The 23662-nt window shown below is 52.8% G+C and overlaps 1 protein-coding gene across 1 annotated transcript in view; it reads left to right on the forward strand.

Moving 5' to 3' along the window:
* The window catches only part of LOC140429963 (organic cation/carnitine transporter 2-like), a 317607-nt gene that overhangs the window by 80947 nt on the left and 212998 nt on the right, over positions 1 to 23662 (forward strand). Inside the window, exons 5-7 of the mRNA XM_072517551.1 lie at positions 282 to 453; positions 14318 to 14660; positions 14747 to 14841. Of these exons, the coding sequence (XP_072373652.1) occupies positions 282 to 453; positions 14318 to 14660; positions 14747 to 14841 (610 nt within the window). The remainder of the gene's footprint in view (positions 1 to 281; positions 454 to 14317; positions 14661 to 14746; positions 14842 to 23662) is intronic.

Here is a 23662-nt window from a genome sequence, read left to right on the forward strand (position 1 = left end):
GTGAACGAGTGCAATTACGAGAGACATCCAATGGGGATTAACTCATCCTGATGATGTCGTAGCTGTTTTGTAGATGCGGGCCTGCTTCCAGAGCAATGTTTTTAAAAATAGGGTAAATGATCGCAGAAATAGGAGTTGCATGGAATACAATTTACGCTTCAAGTTCCACAATCTTTGCACCAAAAAAAACAAGACAATCAAGTGGGAACTCCAGGCCCTTGTGTTTTGTTTTGTTATTCAAGACTTAACTGACCTTATTGCATGCTTTTCTCACTGACCAGGAACAGAACTCTTTGCAAAATCTACGAGAATTGCTTTCACGACAGTTGGTGTGTGTATATTTTATGCCCTCGGATATATGCTGCTGCCACTACTTGCATATCTTATCCGAGATTGGAGGATGTTACTACTGGCTTTGACCCTCCCAGAAGTTCTGTATATGCCTCTTTGGTGGTGAGTGGAATTCATCAGTCATTTATTTGAATTAATTTGTAGCAAAAGAAAGACACGGGACACTTTTGAAAATCAATATGCCTGTTTTGACGCCTAAATGGACAACAGGCACAAAGCACGCGCCATAACCAGGAGGCCTGAGGTTGGTCAGAAATAGGACCCAGAGTCCCGTTAATATTACAAGGGTGAACAACTGGCTACCTGTTGATAGCTCACACATTTTAAAAAAATGAATGTTGGCCCATTTATTCTCACTGGCAAGGAGCGGCCTGAAGATTGGTCCTAGAGGAGAGGTGGAACAGAGAAGGGCTGGCAGGGATACGGGGGCAATGAGGGATACTGTGGAGTTGGGAGGCAACAGTTGGAGGTACAACTTTTGCAACTTAATTCAAAGCTTACTCGCTGTTGGGGATTCCTGGGTGAAATATGTCCAGCTCTTGCTCAGTTCATGGCTATCGCGACATTAGGACATTGAAATATGTAAGCTACCTCAGACCTGCTTTAGGTGGCCACCAGGGATCCTGAAAAGTAAATCACTGTGATATTGAGCCAAGCATCTTTTGGGTGTACATGGGGGTGAAGTGTTGGTCTCTGAAATTGGCTTTAATTGTTCATATTTTCCAGTTGTAAAATGAATGCACGAGGCCCAATTTTGGCCACTGGGGGCAGATTTGGGAAGAGGCAGAGAAAGGGGGAGTTTAACAATAATTGTGCACCAGTGAATAAGGTCCATGCAAAGAATAGCTGTAAAAAAATTAAATTAATTACTCTATACGAATAAATAAAGAATTTTTCGTACACTCGAGTAATTCAGAACAAATAGAGATAAAGGCCTGTATTTTTGCAGAGTCTCTTTGTCTTGTGTGAAAATTCATGCCTTTATATCTATTTGTGCCATTAGCTCATCTATCTTTTTGCTAATGCTTTACGTATTTAGACAAAGAGTCTCTACTTATTAGTGAAAATGGGGGCAAAAAAGTGATTCTGGAAGTCCAACCCGCAAAACCAACCTCTACGATTTTCATTGTGTGGGGTAAATGGAGAAAGGTTCTAAATGGGCGGCACAGTAGCACAGTGGTTAGGACTGTTGCTTTACAGAGCCAGGGACCCGGGTTCGATTCCCGACTTGGGACACTGTGCAGAGTATGCACGTTCTCCCCGTGTCTGCGTGCGTTTCCTCCGGGTGCTCCGGTTTCCTCCCACAAGTGCCGAAAGATGTGCTGTTAGGTAAATTGGACATTCTGAATTCTCCCTCAGTGAATCCAAACAGGCGCCATAGTGTGACAATTAGGCGAGTCCACCCGATATCTACCGGCCTCCCAACATCTACCAGCCTCCCCAGTGAGGCTGCAGCCGGGTGCCGTTCAGTACGTGGGCTGAATGTCCACGTGTACCAGGCGCAAAGGCACCCGGGGGGTTTAATGGGCCATCGGAGGCCCCTGGTGGTAAAGGATAGTGTAGGGTGGCTCCCTGGCACTCCACCTGGAATGCAGGCACCTTGGCACTGTCCAGCTGGCACCTTTGCACTGGAACCCTGTCACTGCCAACGTGCACAGGTGGTACCGCCAAGGTGCACAGGTGGTACTGCCAACGTGCACAGGTGGTACCGCCAAGGTGCACGGGTGGTACTGCCAAGTTGGCACTGCCAATGATCAGGGCCCATGGGGGCCAAGTCCATCAAAAGAGGATGGGAGGGGACGGGTTGAAGGGGGGTGCATGGAAGGTAAGTAGGGGCCTCTGGGAGGTTGGGGGTGACTGCTGGGCATCCTGGAAGGGGGGGGGGCTGTAAGAGGACATGGGGGTGCTAAAGAGAGGGGACCCCCAGGAACACCACAATGCGGTGTCCTCACTTTGGGGGGTGTGGAGTAATACCCATGTCTGTGGGGGGTGACATTGTCCATGGGTGGGTGGGGGGGGGGGGGGGGCGGGAGGTGGTATGGGGGACTCATAAGCTCATTTAGAGATCAGAGAACCCTTTCAAAATTGTGGCTTGATCTATGAGTTCAGCACCCCAGTGCTGCAAAAAAATTCTCCCCAGGGCCAGAAAGTGACTAAGAGATTGTTTCAGCCAAATGGGAACAAAGTCCCATAGCAAGTGCATGTTTCCTGGCACTCGCAGCACCGAGAAACACATTGGCTATACAATGGAACCCGCATTGTAGAAGGGGCCTCAGCTGAGGCCGAGCACAGTCCCGTTTTGTACAATGGGGAGCTCCGTTCGTTTGAACTCCCCAGTGTAGCGTCCCGATCTTCGAGGCCCCCAAAGGGATCCCCAACCTCCCCCTCCTCCCTGCCCGAATGCACTATAGGAGGGACCCTGCCCCGGTCCAATTGTGCATGTGCAAAATGCCAGCCTGACACCTTGGTGGTGCTCTTGGCAGCTGGCACCCAGGTAGTGCTACCAGGGTGCCTAGGTGGCACCAGCAGTGCCAGGGCACCACCCTTCCCAAAGGGCATGCAGCTGGGGACTCCGATCCCCTGGGAGACCCCCATTAGTGCCGTTCTGTCAGGTCTCCGTTTGTGGGACCAGTGCTGAATGGCTCTGGCCCGGATCTCCGAGGCGAAGGGGATGAATCCCAAAGCCTCAGGTACCTCAGAAATCTGCACATTAGAGTGAGACTAACTATCATTGTGGGCAGAATTTACATTGCAACGTCTCGCGAGATCGCTTTGGATCTGTTGCAATCCTGGTAAATCCCGGGAGGGGGTCCCCCGGCTTTTATTGGCGATGCTGCGCTGCGGCAAACTGCTTTTCCAGCGCAGGGCAGCCATTGGATTGCGTCCTTAAGTGTCATTGAATATCGGTGGGAAACTTGCCAGCAGAGCCAGTGGGAAACCCCCTGAAACACCCGCCACAAATTAAGTTCGAATTTGTTCCATTAAATTCCGCCCGTTCATTGTAAAATAAACACCTGTCCACAAAATGTGCCACCTGCCTCAGTGGTCTGTCAGCATGGAGTGAGGGATGATCTGGGCTGGACTGAGCTGGGCTGGGCTGGGCGGAGTTGAGTGGACGGTGGAGGTGGTCACAGGCCGGGGCCCCCAGGTCGGACCCCACACAGCGCCCTTGTAAGCAGCCCTTCCACCTGCCTCTCATCCAACCCCCCCACAACTCCCCCCAGCAGCCCCCCCCCCCCCCATCACCACCACCACCATCCTAAGTGTTCGGTGGGACTGTGTGATGGAATGGCCAGCTCGCGTGCAGGGCTCACCCAGGTAGATGGTGAGCAGGAGTCAGATGTTGTCAATCGATGTGGAGGACCAGATCTCATCGCAGAGCGGAGCGTCAGCATCCTGCATCCCACGGACCAACCCAGGGCCTGCACCCACAGGTAGGAATCAAGGAGGGTGTTGCAGGGAGTGGGGGGTAAAGAGGGGGTCATGGGAGGGGGTGGTCGCCAGGAGAGGGGCGTGCATCGGATGGGATGTTCTTGCCTTTGGCCAATCCCCTAGTCGGGTGAAGCTGGAGGCGACGCCCCGTGCTCCTTCCCACCTCCTCCTCAGCCTGTTGGGCAGCCAGCTCTCCATCCTCAGAGGCCCCCTGTCGGCACTTGGCACCGCGAGGGGGGGGGGGGGGGGGGTGGTTGTGGTGGGGTGGAGGGAAGGGCTGGGGGTGGGTGAACACATACGGTCGGCATCACTCTGAGAAACCATGGGCCACGGTGGGTGGTCAGTGAAGTGGGCAGCAGTCCACGGCAATGGCGGTCTGTGCCTGGACTCTGCCTCGGTCCCGGGGTCACCCCGATGCCACAGTCCATCCCCTGGTCACCCCTGCTACCCCCCCCCCCCCCCCGGCTCTGGTAGACCCCCCTCCCCCACCCCAACCAGCTACGTCAGTCCACGGTTTCTTGATTTTTGAAAACCCAAGTGAAACTCACCGTCGGTAATTCCTCCTGACGTAGGCGAAGCAGCGCGAAGGCCCCGGAGAATACCGGGTCGGTCCCGTTAATGATATGCCAATGCCGTTTATTGTTCGTATGGAGTAGAATGCATTGATGGTGCTGTCGAGGCACGGGGGCATGGCATTCCGTCGGGTGCCCGGCGCCGTCCAAGGTTTTCGGCTCACGCACGATTCTACACTCAATTTAATTTCCCGATTCAGGCGTCATTGGATGGAGAATCCTGCCCCCAAACTCTTCCCGCCAGCCTGAAAATTGAGGTTGGGGAAGGAAACGTAACCTCGAGTAATCAATAAGTGGTCACTCATGGGTGTCAATTGGAGAAAGGGCAGGGTGTCCAGCTGAAGCCCTGCAGGCCGAGTGTAAAATTACACAGAGGTCGGGGCAGGCAGGCAGATATCCAGCGGGAAGTTGGGTCGAGGAATTTTATGCTCATCGCCCCCCCTCCCCCCCACTATAATCTTGCCAGTGGGGGAGTATAAAATTCTGCCCAGGGTTTTGCTGCCAAAAGCCATCACATTGGTCAACTTACAGGCAGATAAGTGGGTTGCAAACCAGTTGGCTGAGGTACATAAAAGCGAACTAGGAGCAGGAGTAGCCAATACAGCCCATCGGGTCTGTTCGGTCATTAAATACGATCAAGACTGATCTTCAGTTTCTTTTTTTAAAATATATTTATTAAAGTTTTTTAACACAATTTTTCTCCCTTACAAACAATAACATATACATGGCAAAATGATATATTTACACAGCTTTGTACACTGGCTGTCACCTGTACGTGCCAGTTTCCCCAATGCTTCATGTTATCTCTTGCTCATCCACCCTCCCAGGCAGTCCCCCCTCTCCCCCCCCCTCCCAGTACGTTGTTCCCCCCCCCCCCCCCGCCCCCCAAGGTTGCTGCTGCTGCTGACCGACCTTCCTCTAACGCTCCGCGAGATAGTCTAGGAACGGTTGCCACCGCCTGTAGAACCCCTGCGCAGACCCTCTCAAGGCGAACTTAATCCTCTCCAACTTTATGAACCCAGCCATATCATTTATCCAGGCCTCCAGGCTGGGGGGCTTCGCCTCCTTCCACATTAGCAAGATCCTTCGCCGGGCTACTAGGGACGCAAAGGCCAGAATGCCGGCCTCTTTCGCCTCCTGCACTCCCGGTTCGTCCACTACTCCAAATATTGCTAGCCCTCAGCTTGGCTTGACCCGGACTTTCACCACCTGAGATATTGCTCCCACCACTCCTCTCCAGAACCCCTCCACTGCCGGGCATGACCAAAACATATGGACATGGTTCGCCGGGCTCCCTGAGCACCTTCCACATCTGTCCTCTACCCCAAAGAACCTACTCAACCTCGCCCTCGTCAAGTGTGCTCTGTGGACCACCTTAAATTGTATCAGGCTGAGCCTGGCACACGAGGAGGAGGAATTAACCCTACCTAGGGCATCAGCCCACAGACCTTCCTCGATCTCCTCCCCCAGCTCCTCCTCCCATTTACCCTTCAACTCTTCTACCAGCGCTTCCCCCCCCTTCTTTCAACTCCTGGTGTATTTCCGACACCTTGCCCTCTCTGACCCACACACCCGAGATCACCCTATCTTGAACTTCTTGTGCCGGGAGCAACGGGAATTCCCTCACCTGTCGCCTCACAAAAGCCCTCACCTGCATATATCTAAAGGCATTTCCCGGGGGTAACTCGAACTTCTCCTCCAGTGCCCCTAGGCTCGCAAACGTCCCGTCGATGAATAGGTCCCCCATTCTTCCAATCCCCACCCGATGCCAGCTCTGGAACCCCCCCCGTCCATCTTCCCGGGACAAACCGGTGGTTACCCCTGATCGGAGACCACACCGATGCTCCCATTGCACCTCGGTGCTGTCTCCACTGGCCCCAGATCCTTAGCGTTGCGGCCACCACCGGGCTCGTGGTATACTTTGTCGGCGAGAGCGGCAGCGGTGCCGTCACCACCGCCCCCAGGCTCGTTCCTTTACAGGACGCCATCTCCATCCTCTTCCATGCCGCCCCCTCTCCCTCCATAACCCACTTGCGGATCATCGCCACATTTGCTGCCCAGTAGTAGCTCCCCAGGTTTGGCAGCGCCAACCCTCCTCAGTCCCTACTGTGTTCCAGGAACCCTCTCCTTACTCTCGGGGTCTTATTCGCCCACACAAACCCCATAATACTCCTGCCTACTCTCTTAAAAAAGGCCTTAGTGATCACGATGGGAAGGCACTGAAACACAAACAGAAACCTCGGAAGGACCACCATTTTGACCGACTGCACTCTACCCGCCAGCGAGAGTGGTAACATGTCCCATCTTTTGAAATCCTCCTCCATTTGCTCCACCAACCTCGTTAGATTCAGTATATGTAGGGTCCCCCAACTCCTGGCTATCTGGATCCCCAGATACCGAAAGCTCCCCTCCGACCCCCTCAGCGGTAGGGCCCCTATCCCTCTTTCTTGGTCCCCCGCCTGTAATACAGAGAGCTCACTCTTCCCTACATTGAGCTTATAGCCCGAAAACTCCCCAAACTCCCTTAGAGTCTGCATGACCTCCACCATCCCCTCCATTGGATCTGCCACGTACAGCAACAGGTCATCCGCATATAGCGACACCCGATGCTCTTCTCCCCCTCGGACCACCCCCTTCCATTTATTAGACTCCCTCAATGACATGGCCAATGGTTCGATCGCCAATGCGAACAGGGGGGACAGGGGGCACCCCTGCCTCGTCCCTCGGTACAGTCGAAAGTACTCCGACCTCCGCCGGTTCGTCACTACACTTGCCATCGGGGCTCTGTAAAGGAGCTTAACCCAATTGATAAACCCTACCCAAACCCAAACCTGCGCAGCACCTTCCAGAGCTACTCCCACTCTACTCGGTCAAAGGCCTTTTCCGCGTCCATAGTTGCCACTATCTCCGCCTCTCCCTCCTCCGATGGCATCATTATCACGTTTCAGAGCCACCGCACATTGGTGTTTAGTTGCCTGCCCTTTACAAATCCCGTCTGGTCCTCGTGGATTACCCCCGGGACACAGTCCTCGATCCTCGTGGCCAGCACTTTTGCCAGCAACTTTGCATCCACATTGAGGAGCGAGATCGGCCTGTACGATCCACATTGCAGTGGGTCCTTGTCCCGCTTTAGGATCAAAGAAATTGTCGCTTCCGACATTGTCGGGGGCAGGGTCCCCTGCCTCATTAAAGGTCCTCACCAGTAGCGGGGCCACCAGGTCTGCGTACTTCCTGTAGAACTCCACCGGGAATCCGTCCGGTCCCGGGGCCTTCCCCGCCTGCATGCTCCCCAAACCCTTGCTCAGCTCCTCCAACCCAATCGGTGCCCCCAAACCAGCCACCTCTTGCTCCTCCACCCACGGGAATCTCAGCTGATCTAGGAATCGTCTCATCCCCTCTTCCCCCGCTGGGGGCTGGGATCTGTACAGCTCTTCATAAAAGGCCTTGAATATCTCGTTTATTTTCGTCGCACTCCGAACCGTGGCTCCCCTTCCATCTTTGACTCCCCCTATTTCCCTCGCTGCCATCCTCTTACGGAGCTGGTGTGCCAGCATCCGACTAGCCTTTTCCCCATGCTCGTAGGTCGCCCCCTGCGCTTTCCTCCACTGTGCCTCCGCCTTACCTGTGGTCAACAGGTCAAACTCCGTCTGGAGCCGTCGTCTTTCCCCAAGTAATCCTTCCTCCGGGGCCTCTGCGTATCTCCTGTCCACTCTCAAAATCTCCCCACAAACCTCTCCCTTTCCCTGCCCTCTGTCCTCTCCCGATGAGCCCTAATGGAAATGAGCTCTCCCCTGATCACCGCCTTCAACGCCTCCCATACCACCCCCACCCGCACCTCTCCGTTGTCGTTGGCCTCCAAGTACCTTTCGATACACCCCCTCACCTTCCCACACACCACCTCATCCACCAGCAGTCCCATATCCAGCCGCAACAATGGGCGTTGGTCCCTCTCCTCTCCCAGCTCCAGTTCCACCCAGTGTGGGGCATGGTCCGAAACGGCTATAGCCGAATACTCCGTCCCCTGCTCCCTCGGGATGAGCGCCCTACCCAGAACAAAGAAATCTATCCGGGAGTAGGCTTTGTGTACATGGGAGAAGAAAGAAAATTCCCTGGCCTGTGGCCTTGCAAACCGCCATGGGTCCACTCCCCCCCATCTGATCCATAAACCCCCTAAGTACCTTGGCCGCCGCCGGCCTCTTTTCAGTCCTTGATTTGGAGCGGTCTAGTGCTGGATCCAACACTGTATTGAAGTCCCCTCCCATTATCAGGCCTCCTATCTCCAGGTCCGGAATGCGCCCCAACATGCGCTTCATGAATCCTGCATCATCCCAGTTCGGGGCGTATACGTTTACCAACACCACCCACAGCCCTTGCAGCCTACCGCTCACAATTACATATCGCCCTCCATTGTCCGCTACAATAGTCTTGGCCTCAAATGACACCCGCTTTCCCACCAATATTGCCACCCCTCTATTCTTCGCGTCCAGTCCCGAGTGGAATACCTGTCCTACCCATCCCTTTCTTAGCCTGACCTGGTCCGCCACCTTCAGGTGTGTCTCTTGGTACATGGCCACGTCCGCCTTCAGTCCCTTTATGTGCGCGAACACTCGAGCCCTCTTCACCGGCCCATTCAGGCCCCTCAATTCCACGTTATCAGCCGGATTGGAGGGGCTCTCACCCCCCCGCCGCCCCCCCCCCCCCCCCCCCCCCCCCACGCCCCGCCGACTAGACATCTCCTTTTCTGGGCCAGTCCCGTGTCCACGCCTCCCTCACCCTCCAGTCCCCCAGAGGGGGGATCCCCGTCCCGACCACCTCTTCTGTGTCCCATTCCCTTTCGGCCAGTGCAGCAGCAACCCTTTCCCCCCCCCCCCCTTCCTCCCTCCCCTCCCCCCGCTAGACCCCTTTCTAGCTTTTTTGCTCCCCCCATGTCACTCCCGTAAGTCAGCTGACGGCTGCTGACCCCGGCTTCCCCTGCTGTCCCATTGACCTCCCCGCGTGAGAGTCTCCCAATCCATATGCATTCCTTCGTTCCCCTTCCCGCCTTTCTTCCCGTGTGCGGGAAAACACCCCGCGCTTTCCAAAGCCCGCTCCGCCCCCTCTGGCGCAGCTCCTGTCGCGGCCTTGTCTCTCTCCCCCAGCCCATGTAACATTTCCTGCGCGTGATTGACCCCCTATATACAACAATCATCACACATCAAACCTCAAACATCCCCCCTACCCTCACAAACCCTCAGTTAGAGTCCAACTTTTCGGCTTGTACAAAGGTTCACGCCTCTTCAGGCGTTTCGAAGTAATAGTGTTGGCCCTTGTATGTGACCCACAGTCGCGCTGGCTGCAGCATTCCGAATTTCACTTCTTTCCGGTACAACACCGCTTTGGCCCGGTTGAAACCCGCTCTCCGCTTTGCAACCTCCGTGCTCCAGTCCGGGTATATTCGGATCACTGCATTGTCCCACTTACTGCTCCGCTCCTTCTTGGCCCATCTCAGGACCCACTCTCTGTCCGTGAACCGGTGGAACCTCACCACCATTGCCCTTGGCGGCTCATTTGCCTGGGGCTTCTTCGCCAGCACCCGATGTGCCCCGTCCAACTCCAACGGCCTCGGAGGGGCCTTCGTGCCCATCATCGCCTCGAGCATCGTCATCTGATGGTGCAAACCATGTCGGTGGACTGTCATTGTCTTGCCGTTGTCCTTCATTTGGGCTTTTCTTCTTTGGAATTTTAAATCTTCCCCCAGACATTGCAGAACCTTGTTTATTACCCTCAAATTCTCCCATATGTATGGCCTCGAATGTAGGATCCAATGTTTCTTTCGACATTGTACTATTTTCCAAAGAACATTCCGTTTCAATTTTCTTCTCAGTTACCTCATATGTATCTTTGTCTAATGTACATGCCTTCATAGTCTCTGGGTCTGATTTTGCTGGGACTGGCATAGTCACAGTCTCTCTTTTACTGTTCTCAATTGCCCACATTATACTCCCCAGACATAACTGCTTAATCTCTGGGGTTAGTGTGGTACAATGGATAATCGGGTCGACCTTATCTGCATCTTCACCATTAGTGGAAAGCACACTTGGTTCACTTGAAACTGCTGCGGGTTTTAAGTTCTTTATCTGGCTACTCGATGTCGGTGTCCTCAGGATTCTTGCTCCAATGTTCTGCTCATTTATCAGTGGAATGTGTATAGATTCAATGCAGTTAATGTTCCCCTCAAGGTTTGAAGAGTCATTACTGACTAACTGCTGGTCTCCGAAGTTGGGACTTTGCGGTGTTGTGTTGAAGGGAGACAGTTGTCCCTGCTGTAGGTATGATTCAGGTTGTGTTATTTCCATTAACTGAGGATCAATGTCTTGTCCATTTTTTTTATCCGTACTAAAACACTGGCAATTCTCAGTCTGCTCCTTGCAAGTTAAACATACAAGTAATTTCTTTAGCAAATCCTCAGCATCCTTCTGTGACCGTGCAGCATTATTAATCTCTGTTCGGCTATAATGATCCTGAAGGTCAGCGCATAAACCTTTTTCCTTCGGGCTTGGAAGAGGAGATTCCTTTGGCTTGTCTTCAGTTGGGCTTGAACAGTCATCAGCGCTGAGCCCTTCATTGTAGCATGAGAGACCGTCATGGTCATGCTGCTGTGCATGGTAGGCTGTTATAGCCTTCTTGCTGTTCACGTGAGCATGGCAGACTTGCATCGTCTGCCGCTGGTTGGTCAGGAGAGGTTGCTAGACCCTCATGGTCTTGTTCCTGCAAGGACTGCGCATCGGAGTCAAGCGTTTCTTCTATCGTGGAGGCTGTCCACGAGCTCTCTGTGGAGGCTTGTGACACTGGAGTCACTTCTTGTTCATGCAAGGACTGCGCTCTGGAGTCTTGCGTTTCTGCAATTGTGGAGTCTGTCCACGAGCTTGCTGTGGAGGCTTGTGACACTGGAGTCACTTCTTGGTCGTGCAAGGACTGCGCTCTGGAGTCTTGCGTTTCTGCAATTGTGGAGTCTGTCCACGAGCTCGCTGTGGAGGCTTGTGACTCTGGAGTCACTTCTTGTTCATGCAAGGACTGCGCTCTGGAGTCTTGCGTTCCTTCTACCGTGGAGTCTGTCCACGAGCTCGCTGTGGAGGCTTGTGACTCTGGAGTCACTTCTTGTTCATGCAAGGACTGTGCTCTGGAGTCTTGCATGTCTTCTTTCATAGAGTCGGGAACCCTGAGCGGGACGTGGACCATGCTCTGTGTGGCAGCAGGCCGCTCTCTGTGGGCTTGCACCGCTCCCTGTCTGTTAATTTCAGGCTGCGGCATCATCCTGCACTAATGAGTTGGGACGTCATATCTGCTGGGTTGAAGATCTTCAAATCCGAAAAATGAATCCGCATCTGCGTCGGATTCAATGTGAGGGTCGCCAATGTGCAACACGAAAGGTTCGTCCGAGTCGTAGTCGTCTAGGACCATGGAGCTGTCATTGGGCTCGCGAGGTCCAGAAAAAATTTAAAGATCGGGATCGAAGTATTCGAGGTCGGAATCATCGGCTTGTGCGTAGGAAACTGCTTGTTGCAGGGATCTTCGGAGGTCAAATTCATCTCCTGTGTCAATTTGCGGCAATGTGCTGTCATTCCTGGTGAGGGAAGGTTGTTTTACAGCTTTAACAGATTTTTGTTTTTTTGATTTGGGACGTTTCCCTTTTAAATTGGATTTGGGACGTTTCCCCTTTAAATTGGTGTGGTCTGGGGCCTCTGACATCCTGACGCTCGGTATGTAGCACATAGGAAGCGACTGCGCATGCGCAGATCGCTGTTCCGTTACCGATGGCCGTTTTCTTGACTGCGCATGCGCAGCGTCTCGCGCATGCGCAAACGAAACTTCCGGTTCTGCGCACTGCTCACGCAACTGTGCTAGCGTGATACCTTTAGCAAGATGGCCGCCGACCTCGACCCAACTCTCTCTCAGGCCCGGGATTTCGGCCTCTGGGAATTCGGCCTCCGGGATCCCGGCCACGAGGTGAGTACTGCCGCTTTTCTTACCTTTACTTGCCGATTGGAGTGCGTTTTCCTCACAGTACTTGGCGAATTTGTCCAGGACTGTCTGGTAATCGTACCTTTGTTGCCTCCTGAAGAACCTGAACCTTGTGAAGATTTCTTTTGCTCTTGAACCGGCGATGGTGAGGAGAAATTCAATTTTTTCATTATCATCCAGGTCTTTGAGTTCAGCTGCCACCAGGAACAATTCAAACACTTGCCGGAATCGCCGCCAGTTTTCGCGGAGATGGACGTGGCACTGGAACGGCTGCGGAACCGGGAGCCAATACATCTTGCCTGGGTACTGCTGGTTGTCTCTGTACACTGAGGTATGCCGGCAGGTATCGATCCACTCCTGTACCATGTGGTGTTGGGTGCTCTGATGCACAGATGAACCAACACAGTTGTATTTGGTACAACTCTATTGTATTTCAACTTCTATATACAATTCGGTCTGGATACTCTGCACGTGGTGTCTCCCTGAGTGTGTAGTGTAACAGGTCTGTCCTTGACCTGGTCTCCAGCTAATACTGCCCACCAGGTGTCGTGTTTGTCCTTTTATACTGTCCCTGTCCTTGTCTGTGATTGGTTGTGGTGTTGTGTGTTCTGATTTGTCTGTTGGTGTGTCTATCATGATGTGTGTGTTTGACTATCATGACAGCGTATGCCCCGGCATCAGCCCCCTCCACTCCCTCAGGGAGACCCAGGATTCGCAGATTCTTTCTCCTCGACCTGTTCTCCAGGTCTTCGAGTCTTCCCGCCCACCTCTTGTGTAGCGCCTCGTTCTGCTCCACTCTCACCGCCAGGCCCACGAGCTCGTCCTCGTTCTGACTGACTCTTTTCTGTACCTCCTGGATCTTAGCTTCATGGACCTTCTGGGTGATCCCGAGTCCTTCAATTGCCGAAAGCATAGGCGCCAACATCTCCTTCCGCATCTCCTCGCGCTGCTCCTCGAAGCAGCGCTTGATGAACTCCTGCAGCTCCCCTTTGTCCCTGGCCGCCGCCATTTTGTTTTCTTTCCCTCGCTTCTCCCGTTGCTCCAGTGCCGCTCCTTTGGCCGGTACACTTCTGGTCCGTTTAAAAAGTCTATGGAAACTCCTGAAAAAGGTCTGAGAGTCAGTTCCAGGCGGGAGCTGCCGAATGCGCGACCTACTCCTCCATGGCCGCCACCGGAAGCCTCGTCCCTGCTTCTTCAATGGCCTTGGTAGATCTTTTCACAGTTGTTCCCTCTGCTGCTAGAATTCACCTTTGATAGAGTCAAGTCAGATTGCAGCTTTAAGCTTGCCCTTTCCCCGCCTGCATGCTGGAACAGGCTTTTGTCTAAACCTGCAGTCAAAGCCAAATCTTTTACTGTTTCTGCCGGGTCTGGTAGCCAAAAGACATAACATTCCTGGGGGACACTGTCAGGGGAATGCTGCAGTCTTCTTGCCACACCGGGAAATGTCAAACAAATGCCGTGGGGGCCCTGTAAAAGAGCCCAAAAGTCCGTTCCAAGCGGGAGCTACCGAATATGCGACCTAGCTCTGCATAGCCGCACCCGGAAGTCGACCCTGATCTTCAGCTTCAACTTTACCTTCCCGCCCGCTCCTCATATCCCTTGATTCCCTGACAGGCCAAAAATGTGTCTTTTCCAGCCTGAAGTCTAATGATAATGCATCCGGGGCTCGCTGGGGTGAAGAATTCCAAAGATTCACAAACCTTTTGAGTGAAGAAATGCATCCTCATCTCTGTCCCAAATGACCAGCTCTGCGCCTGAAGCCTTTGCCTCTGTGCTCTAGATTCTCCGGCCATGGGGGACAACCTCTCAGTATCTACCCTGTCAAGGCCCTTTAGAATATTTTACGTTTTGGTGAAGTCTCCTCTCATTCTTCTGAACACCAGAGGACATAGGCCTCAACATTTCATCGTAGTTGAAATGACAGTTTTTTAACTCAGCAAGTTGTTGTGTTTAAATTGTAGGTGTGTACCTGAATCTCCCAGATGGCTTCTCACTAAAGGACGTGTGAAACAAGCTGAAGCAATATTGAAAAACGCTGCTAGGATAAATGGCATTACATATCATGGGGCAATATTTCAGACTACAGGTCGCAATACGGTAACAAAGTACCTTTTCGTCACTTCATTTTCTTTGTCGCCGTCTTACGCTAGGTTTGAAATCTGCGACTCTTTCCAACGTGCTTTGCGCCTGCCGCAAAATATTTTTAAAACAACTAAAGTAAGAAAACAAGTGTCTCAGGCAGAGGCTACCAAAACTGGAAAGAGTGAAGGAGAGAATGAAACTAATCCAACATTGCTGATTCGGGTCCATGAAGCTAGAGTTGGCGCTGTTGTTACATGAACAATATAACACTTTTGGGATTCCTTTCTTCTCTATTCTTTTTCCTCCAGGATCCCGTGGATAGAAATCAGCATACACACAGTTATTTGGATCTGATAATCACTCCCAATATAAGGAACATCACAATCATCTCATTCTTTATGTGGTGAGTGGAGGTCCCATGAGAAAAGAAGTCTCATTAAAAATTGTATTTGGAACTTGCGTAGTCTAAAAGAAATATTGGGCACGATTCTCCGACCCCCCATCGGGTCGGAGAATCGGCGGGGGCTGGCGTGAATCCCGCCCCCGCCGTGTCCCGAATTCTCCGCCACCAGAGATTCAGCGGGGGTGCGAATCGTGCCGCGCCGGTCGGCAGGCCCACCCCCGGCGATTCTCCGGCCCGCAATGGGCCGAAGTCAACCCTCTCCCTCCGGCGTGGATTAAATCACCTTTTGAATGGTGGGACAAGCGCGGGCAGGCTCCAGGGTCCTGGGGGGAGGGGCGCGGGGCGATCTGGCACCGGGTGGTGCCCCCACGGTGGCCTGGCCCGTGTTCGGGGCCCAGCAATCCGCGGGCGGGCCTGTGCCGTGATGTCACTCTTTTTCTTCGGCCTTCGCCATGGTCTTCACTATGGCAGATGCGGAAGAGACCCCCTCCCCTGCGCATGCGCGGGGATGCCATGAGCAGCCGCTGACGATCCCGTGCATGCGTCGCCCGGCGAAGACCTTTCGGCGCCAGCTGGCGTGGCGCCGAAGGCCTTTCCCGCCAGCTGGCGGAGTGGAAACCACTCCGGCGCGGGCCTAGCACCTCAAGGTGAGGGCTTGGCCCCTAAAGGTGCGGAGACGTCCACACCTTTGGGGCGGCCCGACGCCGGAGTGGTTCCCGCCACTCCATTACGCCGGAACCCCCCGCCCCACCGGGTAGGGGAGAATCCCGCCCATTATTCTGTTAAAACTGCCCTTTTAATGAAGAATGCTTTCCTCTGATGCATCTCAGCATTTTCATTGTATTAGGTTCCACTCTGTGCTTAACCAATGTGTGAGCTGCTGTTCTTTCACTTGGGCATTTTGTTCGTGCTGCATATGGGTGACCGTTCCTTGCACATTCTCCCCATGTAGGCGTGGGTTTCGCCCCCACAACCCAAAAGATGTGCAGGATAGGTGGATTGGTCACGCTAAATTGCCGCTTAATTGGAAAAAATGAATTGGATATTCTAAATTTTTTTTTAAATGGGTGACCGTTCCTTTTGCAAGGATTGTAAAAATAAGATGTGCGTGCAAGATACTCTCGTTCGACTGCCTCCCTGTGAATTGCCTGCACCATTCTTTTCCAGGATTTCCAGTCTGCAGGTCCAAGTAAGAGTTCCCGACCTACCATTAATCGGCAGCAACAATGTTTCCATTCCTTGCAAAGGAAAAGGTGACACATAAGCAGCACGATTTTCAAACATTCTTATTTACGGTTGTATTTTTATAATGATATAAAGGCACCAGTCACTCATAAAGGATTATGTAAAAACACTTTGTGGGTTCCTCTATTTAAACTAGGCACGTGGGAGCATGTATTCATGGATAGAAAGCTTGAGGACATCAGCAGCAGAGCTGTGCGTGCCGTGTTCCACTCACAGGCTAAGTGAAACTGGGGCTGCATCATATGACACATTTTCCTTCTCATGATGCAATGCTGCTCTCTCTCAAAGGCAGATTGGAAAAGTAAATTTAGCAAGTCTAGGTTCACTTACATATAAAAGTTCACAATTCCCTGAAGCATATGTTCTTCAAACCTAATACTTCCAAAACGGTTTTGGTCAAATGCAATGTAATTATTACTGTGTAGAAGACTAATTGAGGCTGCATTCCTTTCATCTTATTTAAATTAGGGTATTTTAGCTCATAAATCCTAATTGATGGTGTGAATTCAGAGGTTCTACAGGCGCTAGACTGTTGGCTGTATTACCTGGCGTGGTTACTTGTTTGTGATAAAGTTCTTTCATCTTCGCTACCCCTCCCTTCTGCAGATATTTGTTGTAATGTGTAAGTCTGAAACTTTTCAGTGGTTTGGTTTTGTGGTAAAGAAGAGTGGTAAACTCCTGCTGAGAAATGATCCTTGCTGTAAGTTTTGTGAAGATCCCTAATTGGCAGTCTAAATCATTAACCAGTAACGAATTATACACTTTGAAGTAACTTTAAATGAGCAAGTTATACACTGCTAAACTTTCCCAGCCCTTGCCTTCAGGGAAAGCTCAGTTCCCTGAGCAACAACTCAAGGAAATGTGGCGGACACAAGGACAATCTTCACCATGCCACCATGGACACCCCTTTTGTCTTATGTCCCTGACATCTTGATCAATCTCATCTTAGCTCCGAATTATCCCTGACCTTCTATTCTGTCCCACGTCCCCCACTCCCCTCTCCAACTATATAATTCACTGCATTTCTATTCCTCTTCTGTTCTGTAACAGAGTCATATGGACTCGAAACGTTCACTCTGTTTCTCGCTCCACAGCCACAGATGCTACCAGTCTCCTGGGTTTTTGCAACATTTTCTGTTTTTACATTGACAATCTTCACCATTTCTTTAGTTCTTTGCCTAAGCAGGTTTAACCCACAGCACAGAATCTACACCAAGGGTAGGAGAGGGAGGCAGGTCGCAAACCACCCAGCTGGAGCAGGGATTGAACCCCATGCTGTCACCAGCCATCCATAGAATCCCAACACTGCAGAGGAAGGCCATTTGGCCCTTCGGGTCTGCAGCAACCCCCAAAAGAGCACCTACCTAGGCCCACTCTCCCGCCCTATCCCCGTATTCTCATCTAACCTGCACATTTCTGGACACAAAAGAGCAATTTATCTTGTCCAATCCACCTAATCTGCACATCTTTGGACTGTGAAAAGAAACCAGAGCACCCAGAGGAAACCGACCCATTGTAGCAGGTCTTGGCATCGGTCTGTGACCTCAGGATAGGCGTCATCAGCCACGAACACAGCAGATAGCCTCTGTCATCCAGGAGCCAACCCCCAGCCAGGGATGCGCCTCGAAGAGGCTGGGAATCACCGAGTGTGCCAGGATGAAGTCGTTGTGTACGTTGCCCGGGTATCGGGCGCAGATGTGCTTGATGCACAGCTGATGGTCACATATGAGCTGCACGTTCATTGGGTGGAACCCCTTTCGGAGGGCTGCCTGTCATCTGCAGGTGCTCGTAGGGCACCATGCATTCTGCCGATCATCCCCTGGACCCGGGGCATCTCGGCAATGGCGATGAACCCCGCTGCCCAGGCATCCTGGTGGACTCGGTCCACATTGAAATGGATGTATTGTGCCGACTGGGCATATAGGGCCTCCGTGACAGCACGGGTGCACCTGTGCACCGAGCTCTGTGAGATCCCGGACAGGTCCCTACTCGCCTGGAAGAAGCCCATGGCATAGAGATTTAGGGCGACCATCACCTTGACGGCCATCGGGAACGGGTGTCCTCCCCATTCTCTCGTGGTGTCAGGTGCGGCATGAAATGGCAGGTATGTCGTACTGTCCCCCTTCTCAGCTGGGCTCTTCGATGGCGTGGCAGGTCCAGCAGGTCCTCAAATGACAGGCGATGCCAGTACACACGAGGTCTCGTGCGGCGCCTCCTTTGCACCTCCTCCTCGGCTGTTGGGCGGATGGCTCTCCATCCTCAGTTCCTGCCTCCTCTTACTCGAGGGCACACGCAGCTGCTGTAGATTCTTCCTCCTCGAGCAGCTCCAGCTCGTACAGCCGCAGTGCATCCCCGGGGGTTCCAATGACTAGGAGGAAAGTGTAAGGCAGAGAAGCCATAGTCAAAAATCAAAAAGGGCCATAGTACAGGGTACAGTGACTGAGGAAAGTGTGAAAAGGGAGGTGGTCAAAGCAGGTTTGAGGTGTTGTACCTAAATGCGCGCAGTATATGGAACAAGGGAAATGAGCTTGTTGCGCATATTGAAATTGGCCGATACGTTATTGTGGGCATCACAGAGACGTGGCTGCAAGGGGATCAGGGCTGGGATCTAAATATCCAAGGATATATGTCCGAACGGAAGGACAGGCAGACGGGCAAAGGGGGCAGGGTTGCATTGTTAGTAAGGAAAGAAGTTAAGTCGATAGCAAGGAGCGATAGCAAGGAGCAAGGATCAGAAGGCATAGAATCTCTGTGGGTAGAGTTGAGGAATCGGAAAGGTAAAAAGACCCTGCTGGGAGTTAGGTACAGGCCCCCTAGCAGTAGTCAGGATGTGGGGCAGAAAATAAATCAGGAGATAGAAAAGGCGTGTAAAAAAAGGCAATATTACAAGAATCATGGAGGACTTCAATATACAGGTGGACTGGAAAAATCAGGTTGGTAGTGGATCCCAAGAAATGGAATTTGTGGAATGTCTAAGAGATGTTTTTTTGGAGCAGCTTGTGACAGAGCCTACTCGGGAACAGGCAATTCTGGATTTGGTGATGTGTAATGAGGCAGACTTGATTAGGGAACTTAAGGTGAAGGAACCCTTAGGGAGCAGTGACCACAATATGATAGAATTTACCCTGCAAGGTGTCAGCTGACTTACGGGAGAGATATGGGAGGAGCAAAAAAGCTAGACGGGGATCTAGCGGGGGGGGGGGGGGGGGGGGGGGGAGGGTTGCTGCTGCACTGGCCGAAAAAGAATGGGACACAGAAGAGGTGGCTGGGGCGGGGGTCCCCCAGCTGGGGGACTGGAGAGTGAGGGAGACGCGGACAAGGGACTGGCCCAGAAAAGGAGATGGCTAGTCGGCGAGGGGGGGGGGGTCCCTCCAATCCGGCTGATAACGTGGAACGTGAGGGGCCTGAATGGGCCGGTGAAGCGGGCTTGAGTGCTCGCGCACTTGAAGGGACTGAAGGCAGATGTGGCAATGCTCCAAGAGACACACCTGAAGGTGGCGGACCAGGTCAGGTTAAGAAAGGGATGGGTAGGACAGGTATTTCACTCGGGATTGGACGCAAAAAATAGAGGGGTGGCAATTCTGGTGGGAAAGCATGTGTCATTTGAGGCCAAGACTATTGTAGCGGATAATGGAGGGAGATATGTGATGGTGAGTGGTAGGTTGCAAGGGACGTGGGTGGTGTTGGTAAATGTATACGCCCCGAACTGGGATGATGCTGGATTCATGAAGCGCATGTTGGGGCGCATTCCGGACCTGGAGGTAGGAGGACTAATAATGGGAGGGGACTTCAATACAGTGCTGGACCCAGCACTGGACCGCTCCAGATCAAGGACGGGAAGGAGGCCGGCGGCGGCCAAGGTACTTAGGGGGTTTATGGATCAGATGGGGGGAGTGGACCGCAGGCCAGGGAATTTTCTTTTTTCTCCCACGTGCATAAGGCTTACTCCCGGATAGATTTCTTTGTTCTGGGCAGGGCGCTCATCCCGAGAGTGGGGGGGACGGTGTATTCGGCCATAGCCGTTTCGGACCATGCGCCGCACTGGGTGGAACTGGAGCTGGGAGAGGAGAGGGACCAACGCCCGCTGTGGCAGCTGGATGTGGGACTGCTGGCCGATGAGGTGGTGTGTGGGAAGGTGAGGGGGTGTATTGAAAGGTACTTGGAGGCCAACGACAACGGGGAGGAGCGAGTGGGAGTGGTATGGGAGGCGTTGAAGGCGGTGATCAGGGGAGAGGTGATCTCCATCAGGGCTCATAGGGAGAAGATAGAGGGAATGGAAAGTGAGAGGCTAGTGGGGGAGATCTTGCGGGTGGACAGGAGATACGCAGAGGCCCCGAAGGAAAGATTACTTGGGGAAAGGCGACGGCTCCAGACGGAGTTTGACCTGCTGACCACGGGCAAGGCGAAGGCACAGTGGAGGAAGGCGCAAGGGGCGACTTACGAGTACGGGGAAAAGGCTAGTCGGATGCTGGCACACCAGCTCCGTAAGAGGGCAGCAGCGAGGGAAATAGGGGGAAATCAAAGATGGAAGGGGAGCCACGGTTCGAAGTGCAATGGAAATAAATAAGGTATTTAAGGACTTCTATGAAGAGCTGTACAGATCCCAGCCCCCAGGGGGGGAAGAGGGGATGAGGCGATTCCTGGACCAGCTGGGGTTCCCGAGGGTGGAGGAGCAGGAGGCGGTTGGTTTGGGGGCACCAATTGGGTTGGAGGAGTTGAGTAAGGGTTTGGGGAGCATGCAGGCAGGGAAGGCCCCGGGGCCGGATGGGTTCCCGGTGGAATTCTATAGAAAATTTGTGGACCTGCTGGCCCCGCTACTAGTGAGGACCTTCAACGAGGCAAGAGAGGAGGGAACCCTGCCCCAGGCAATGTCGGAGGCGACAATCTCCCTGATTCTAAAGCGAGACAAGGATCCACTGCAATGTGGATCGTACAGGCCGATTTCGCTCCTCACTGTGGATGCTAAGCTATTGGCGAAGGTACTGGCCACTAGGATTGAGGACTGTGTCCCGGGGATGATTTACGAGGACCAAACGGGATTCGTAAAGGGCAGGCAGTTAAATACCAATGTGCGGCGGCTCTTAAACGTGATAACGATGACATCGGAGGAGGGAGAGGCGGAGATAGTGGCAGCTATGGACGCGGAAAAAGCCTTTGACCGAGTAGAGTGGGAGTACCTCTGGGAGGTATTGCGCAGGTTTGGGTTCGGGGGAGGGTTTATTAGATGGGTTAAGCTCCTTTACAGCGCACCGGTGGCGAGCGTAGTGACAAACCGGCGGAGGTCGGAGTACTTTCGGCTCAACCGAGGGACGAGACAGGGGTGCCCCCTGTCCCCCCTGTTGTTTGCATTGGCGATCGAACCCTTGGCCATATCACTTAGGGAGTCTCGGAAATGGAGGGGGATAGTCCGCGGGGGAGAGGAGCATCGGGTATCGCTATATGCGGATGACCTGCTGCTATACGTGGCGGACCCAATGGAGGGGGTCGTGGAGGTCATGCAGACTCTGAAGGAGTTTGGAGAGTTCTCGGGCTACAAGCTTAATGTAGAGAAGAGTGAGCTTTTTGTATTACAGGCAGGGGAACAAGAAAGAGGGATAGGGGACCTACCGTTGAGGAGGGCGGAGAGGAGTTTTCGGTATCTGGGGATCCAGATAGCCAGGAGTTGGGGGGCCCTACATAAACTGAATTTGCCGAGGGTGGTGGAGCAAATGGAGGAGGATTTTAAAAGATGGGACATGCTCCCGCTCTCGTTGGCAGGTAGGGTGCAGTCGGTCAAAATGGTGGTCCTTCCGAGGTTTTTGTTCGTGTTTCAGTGCCTCCCCATCGTGATCACCAATGGCTTTTTCAAGAGAGTAGGAAGGAGTATCATGGGGTATGTGTGGGCAAATAAGACCCCGAGGGTTAGGAGAGGGTTCTTGGAACGCAACAGGGACCGAGGAGGGCCAAACCTAGAGAGTTACTACTGGGCAGCAAATGTGGCGATGATCCGTAAGTGGGTTATGGAGGGAGAGGGGGCGGCATGGAAGAGGATGGAGATGGCGTCCTGTAAAGGAACGAGCCTGGGGGCGTTGGTAACGGCATCGCTGTCGCTCTCGCCGGCAAAATACACCACAAGCCCGGTGGTGGCGGCAACACTAAAGATCTGGGGCCAGTGGAGAAAACACAGGGGTGCAATGGGAGCATCGGTGTGGTCCCCGATCAGGGTTAACCACCGGTTTATCCCGGGGAAGATGGACGGGGGGTTCCAAGGCTGGCATCGGGCGGGGATAAGAAGAATGGGGGACCTGTTCATTGACGGGACATTTGCGAGCCTAGGGGCACTGGAGGAGAAATTTGAGTTACCCCCGGGAAATGCCTTTAGATATATGCAGGTGAGGGCTTTTGTGAGGCGACAGGTGAGGGAATTTCCGTTGCTCCCGGCACAAGAGGTTCAAGATAGGGTGATCTTGGGGGTATGGGTCGGGGAGGGCAAGGTGTCGGAAATATACCAAGAGATGAAAGAAGAGGGGGAAGCGCTAGTAGAAGAACTGAAAGGTAAATGGGAGGAGGAGCTGGGGGAGGAGATTGAGGAAGGGCTATGGGCCGACGCCCTGGGTAGGGTTAATACCTCCTCCTCATGGGGGTGGGAATGGAAACATTTCAGATGAAGTGTGTGACAGATTTTGACTTCCCACTGCAGCCATCATTGAGGCTGCCAGTTGTCTGAAGAGTAGGACTGTTAATTGTGGCCAAGCCTTCCACTCCGCTGAAGGGAGATAAGGTGAAATAGGAGAGCCAGCGGCTTGGCACCCAGGGCAGGGCTGACTCTCACTTCACTAATGCAGACCTGAATTGTATGTTGAAGGCAACAAGGGCGAGGAGGAGGTTATGCTAAAAGTGCAGTGTAGATTAGTGTCTGATTGGCTGAAGCTGCCCCCATCCTAATTGCTGAGAGGCAGTTATCTGGCAGTCACCTGAGGCCTGTTAAGGGGCACAAAGGTACACATTGTATTCTTCTCTTTGAAGTTTTAGTGTGAGTCATCCTAAAGTCTGTATAAAAGACAGACAGAAAGCACACATTAGTAAACATTGCGCAGGTCAAGGAGACACAGCCTGAGTGAGTGAGACACAGACAGAGTGAGAATTTGGTAATTTGGTGCAGTGAGGTAACCAGGAAAGGTAAGTAGTTAATCTAATTTTGTTGTTTTTCAGTTAAAAGTGCAGTGTAGATTAGTGTCTGATTGGCTGAAGCTGCCCCCATCCTAATTGCTGAGAGGCAGTTATCTGGACGTCACCTGAGGCCTGTTAAGGGGCACAAAGGTACACATTGTATTCTTCTCTTTGAAGTTTTAGTGTGAGTCATCCTAAAGTCTGTATAAAAGACAGACAGAAAGTGCACATTAGTAAACATTGCGCAGGTCAAGGAGACACAGACAGAGTGAGTGAGACACAGACAGAGTGAGTGAGACACAGACAGAGTGAGTGAGACACAGACAGAGTGAGTGAGACACAGACAGAGTGAGTGAGATACAGACAGAGTGAGTGAGACACAGACAGAGTGAGAATTTGGTAATTTGGTGCAGTGAGGTAATTCGGT

This window comes from Scyliorhinus torazame, chromosome 9 (genome assembly GCF_047496885.1).
Source record: "Scyliorhinus torazame isolate Kashiwa2021f chromosome 9, sScyTor2.1, whole genome shotgun sequence".
In the NCBI taxonomy this organism is placed as follows: Eukaryota; Metazoa; Chordata; class Chondrichthyes; order Carcharhiniformes; family Scyliorhinidae; genus Scyliorhinus; species Scyliorhinus torazame.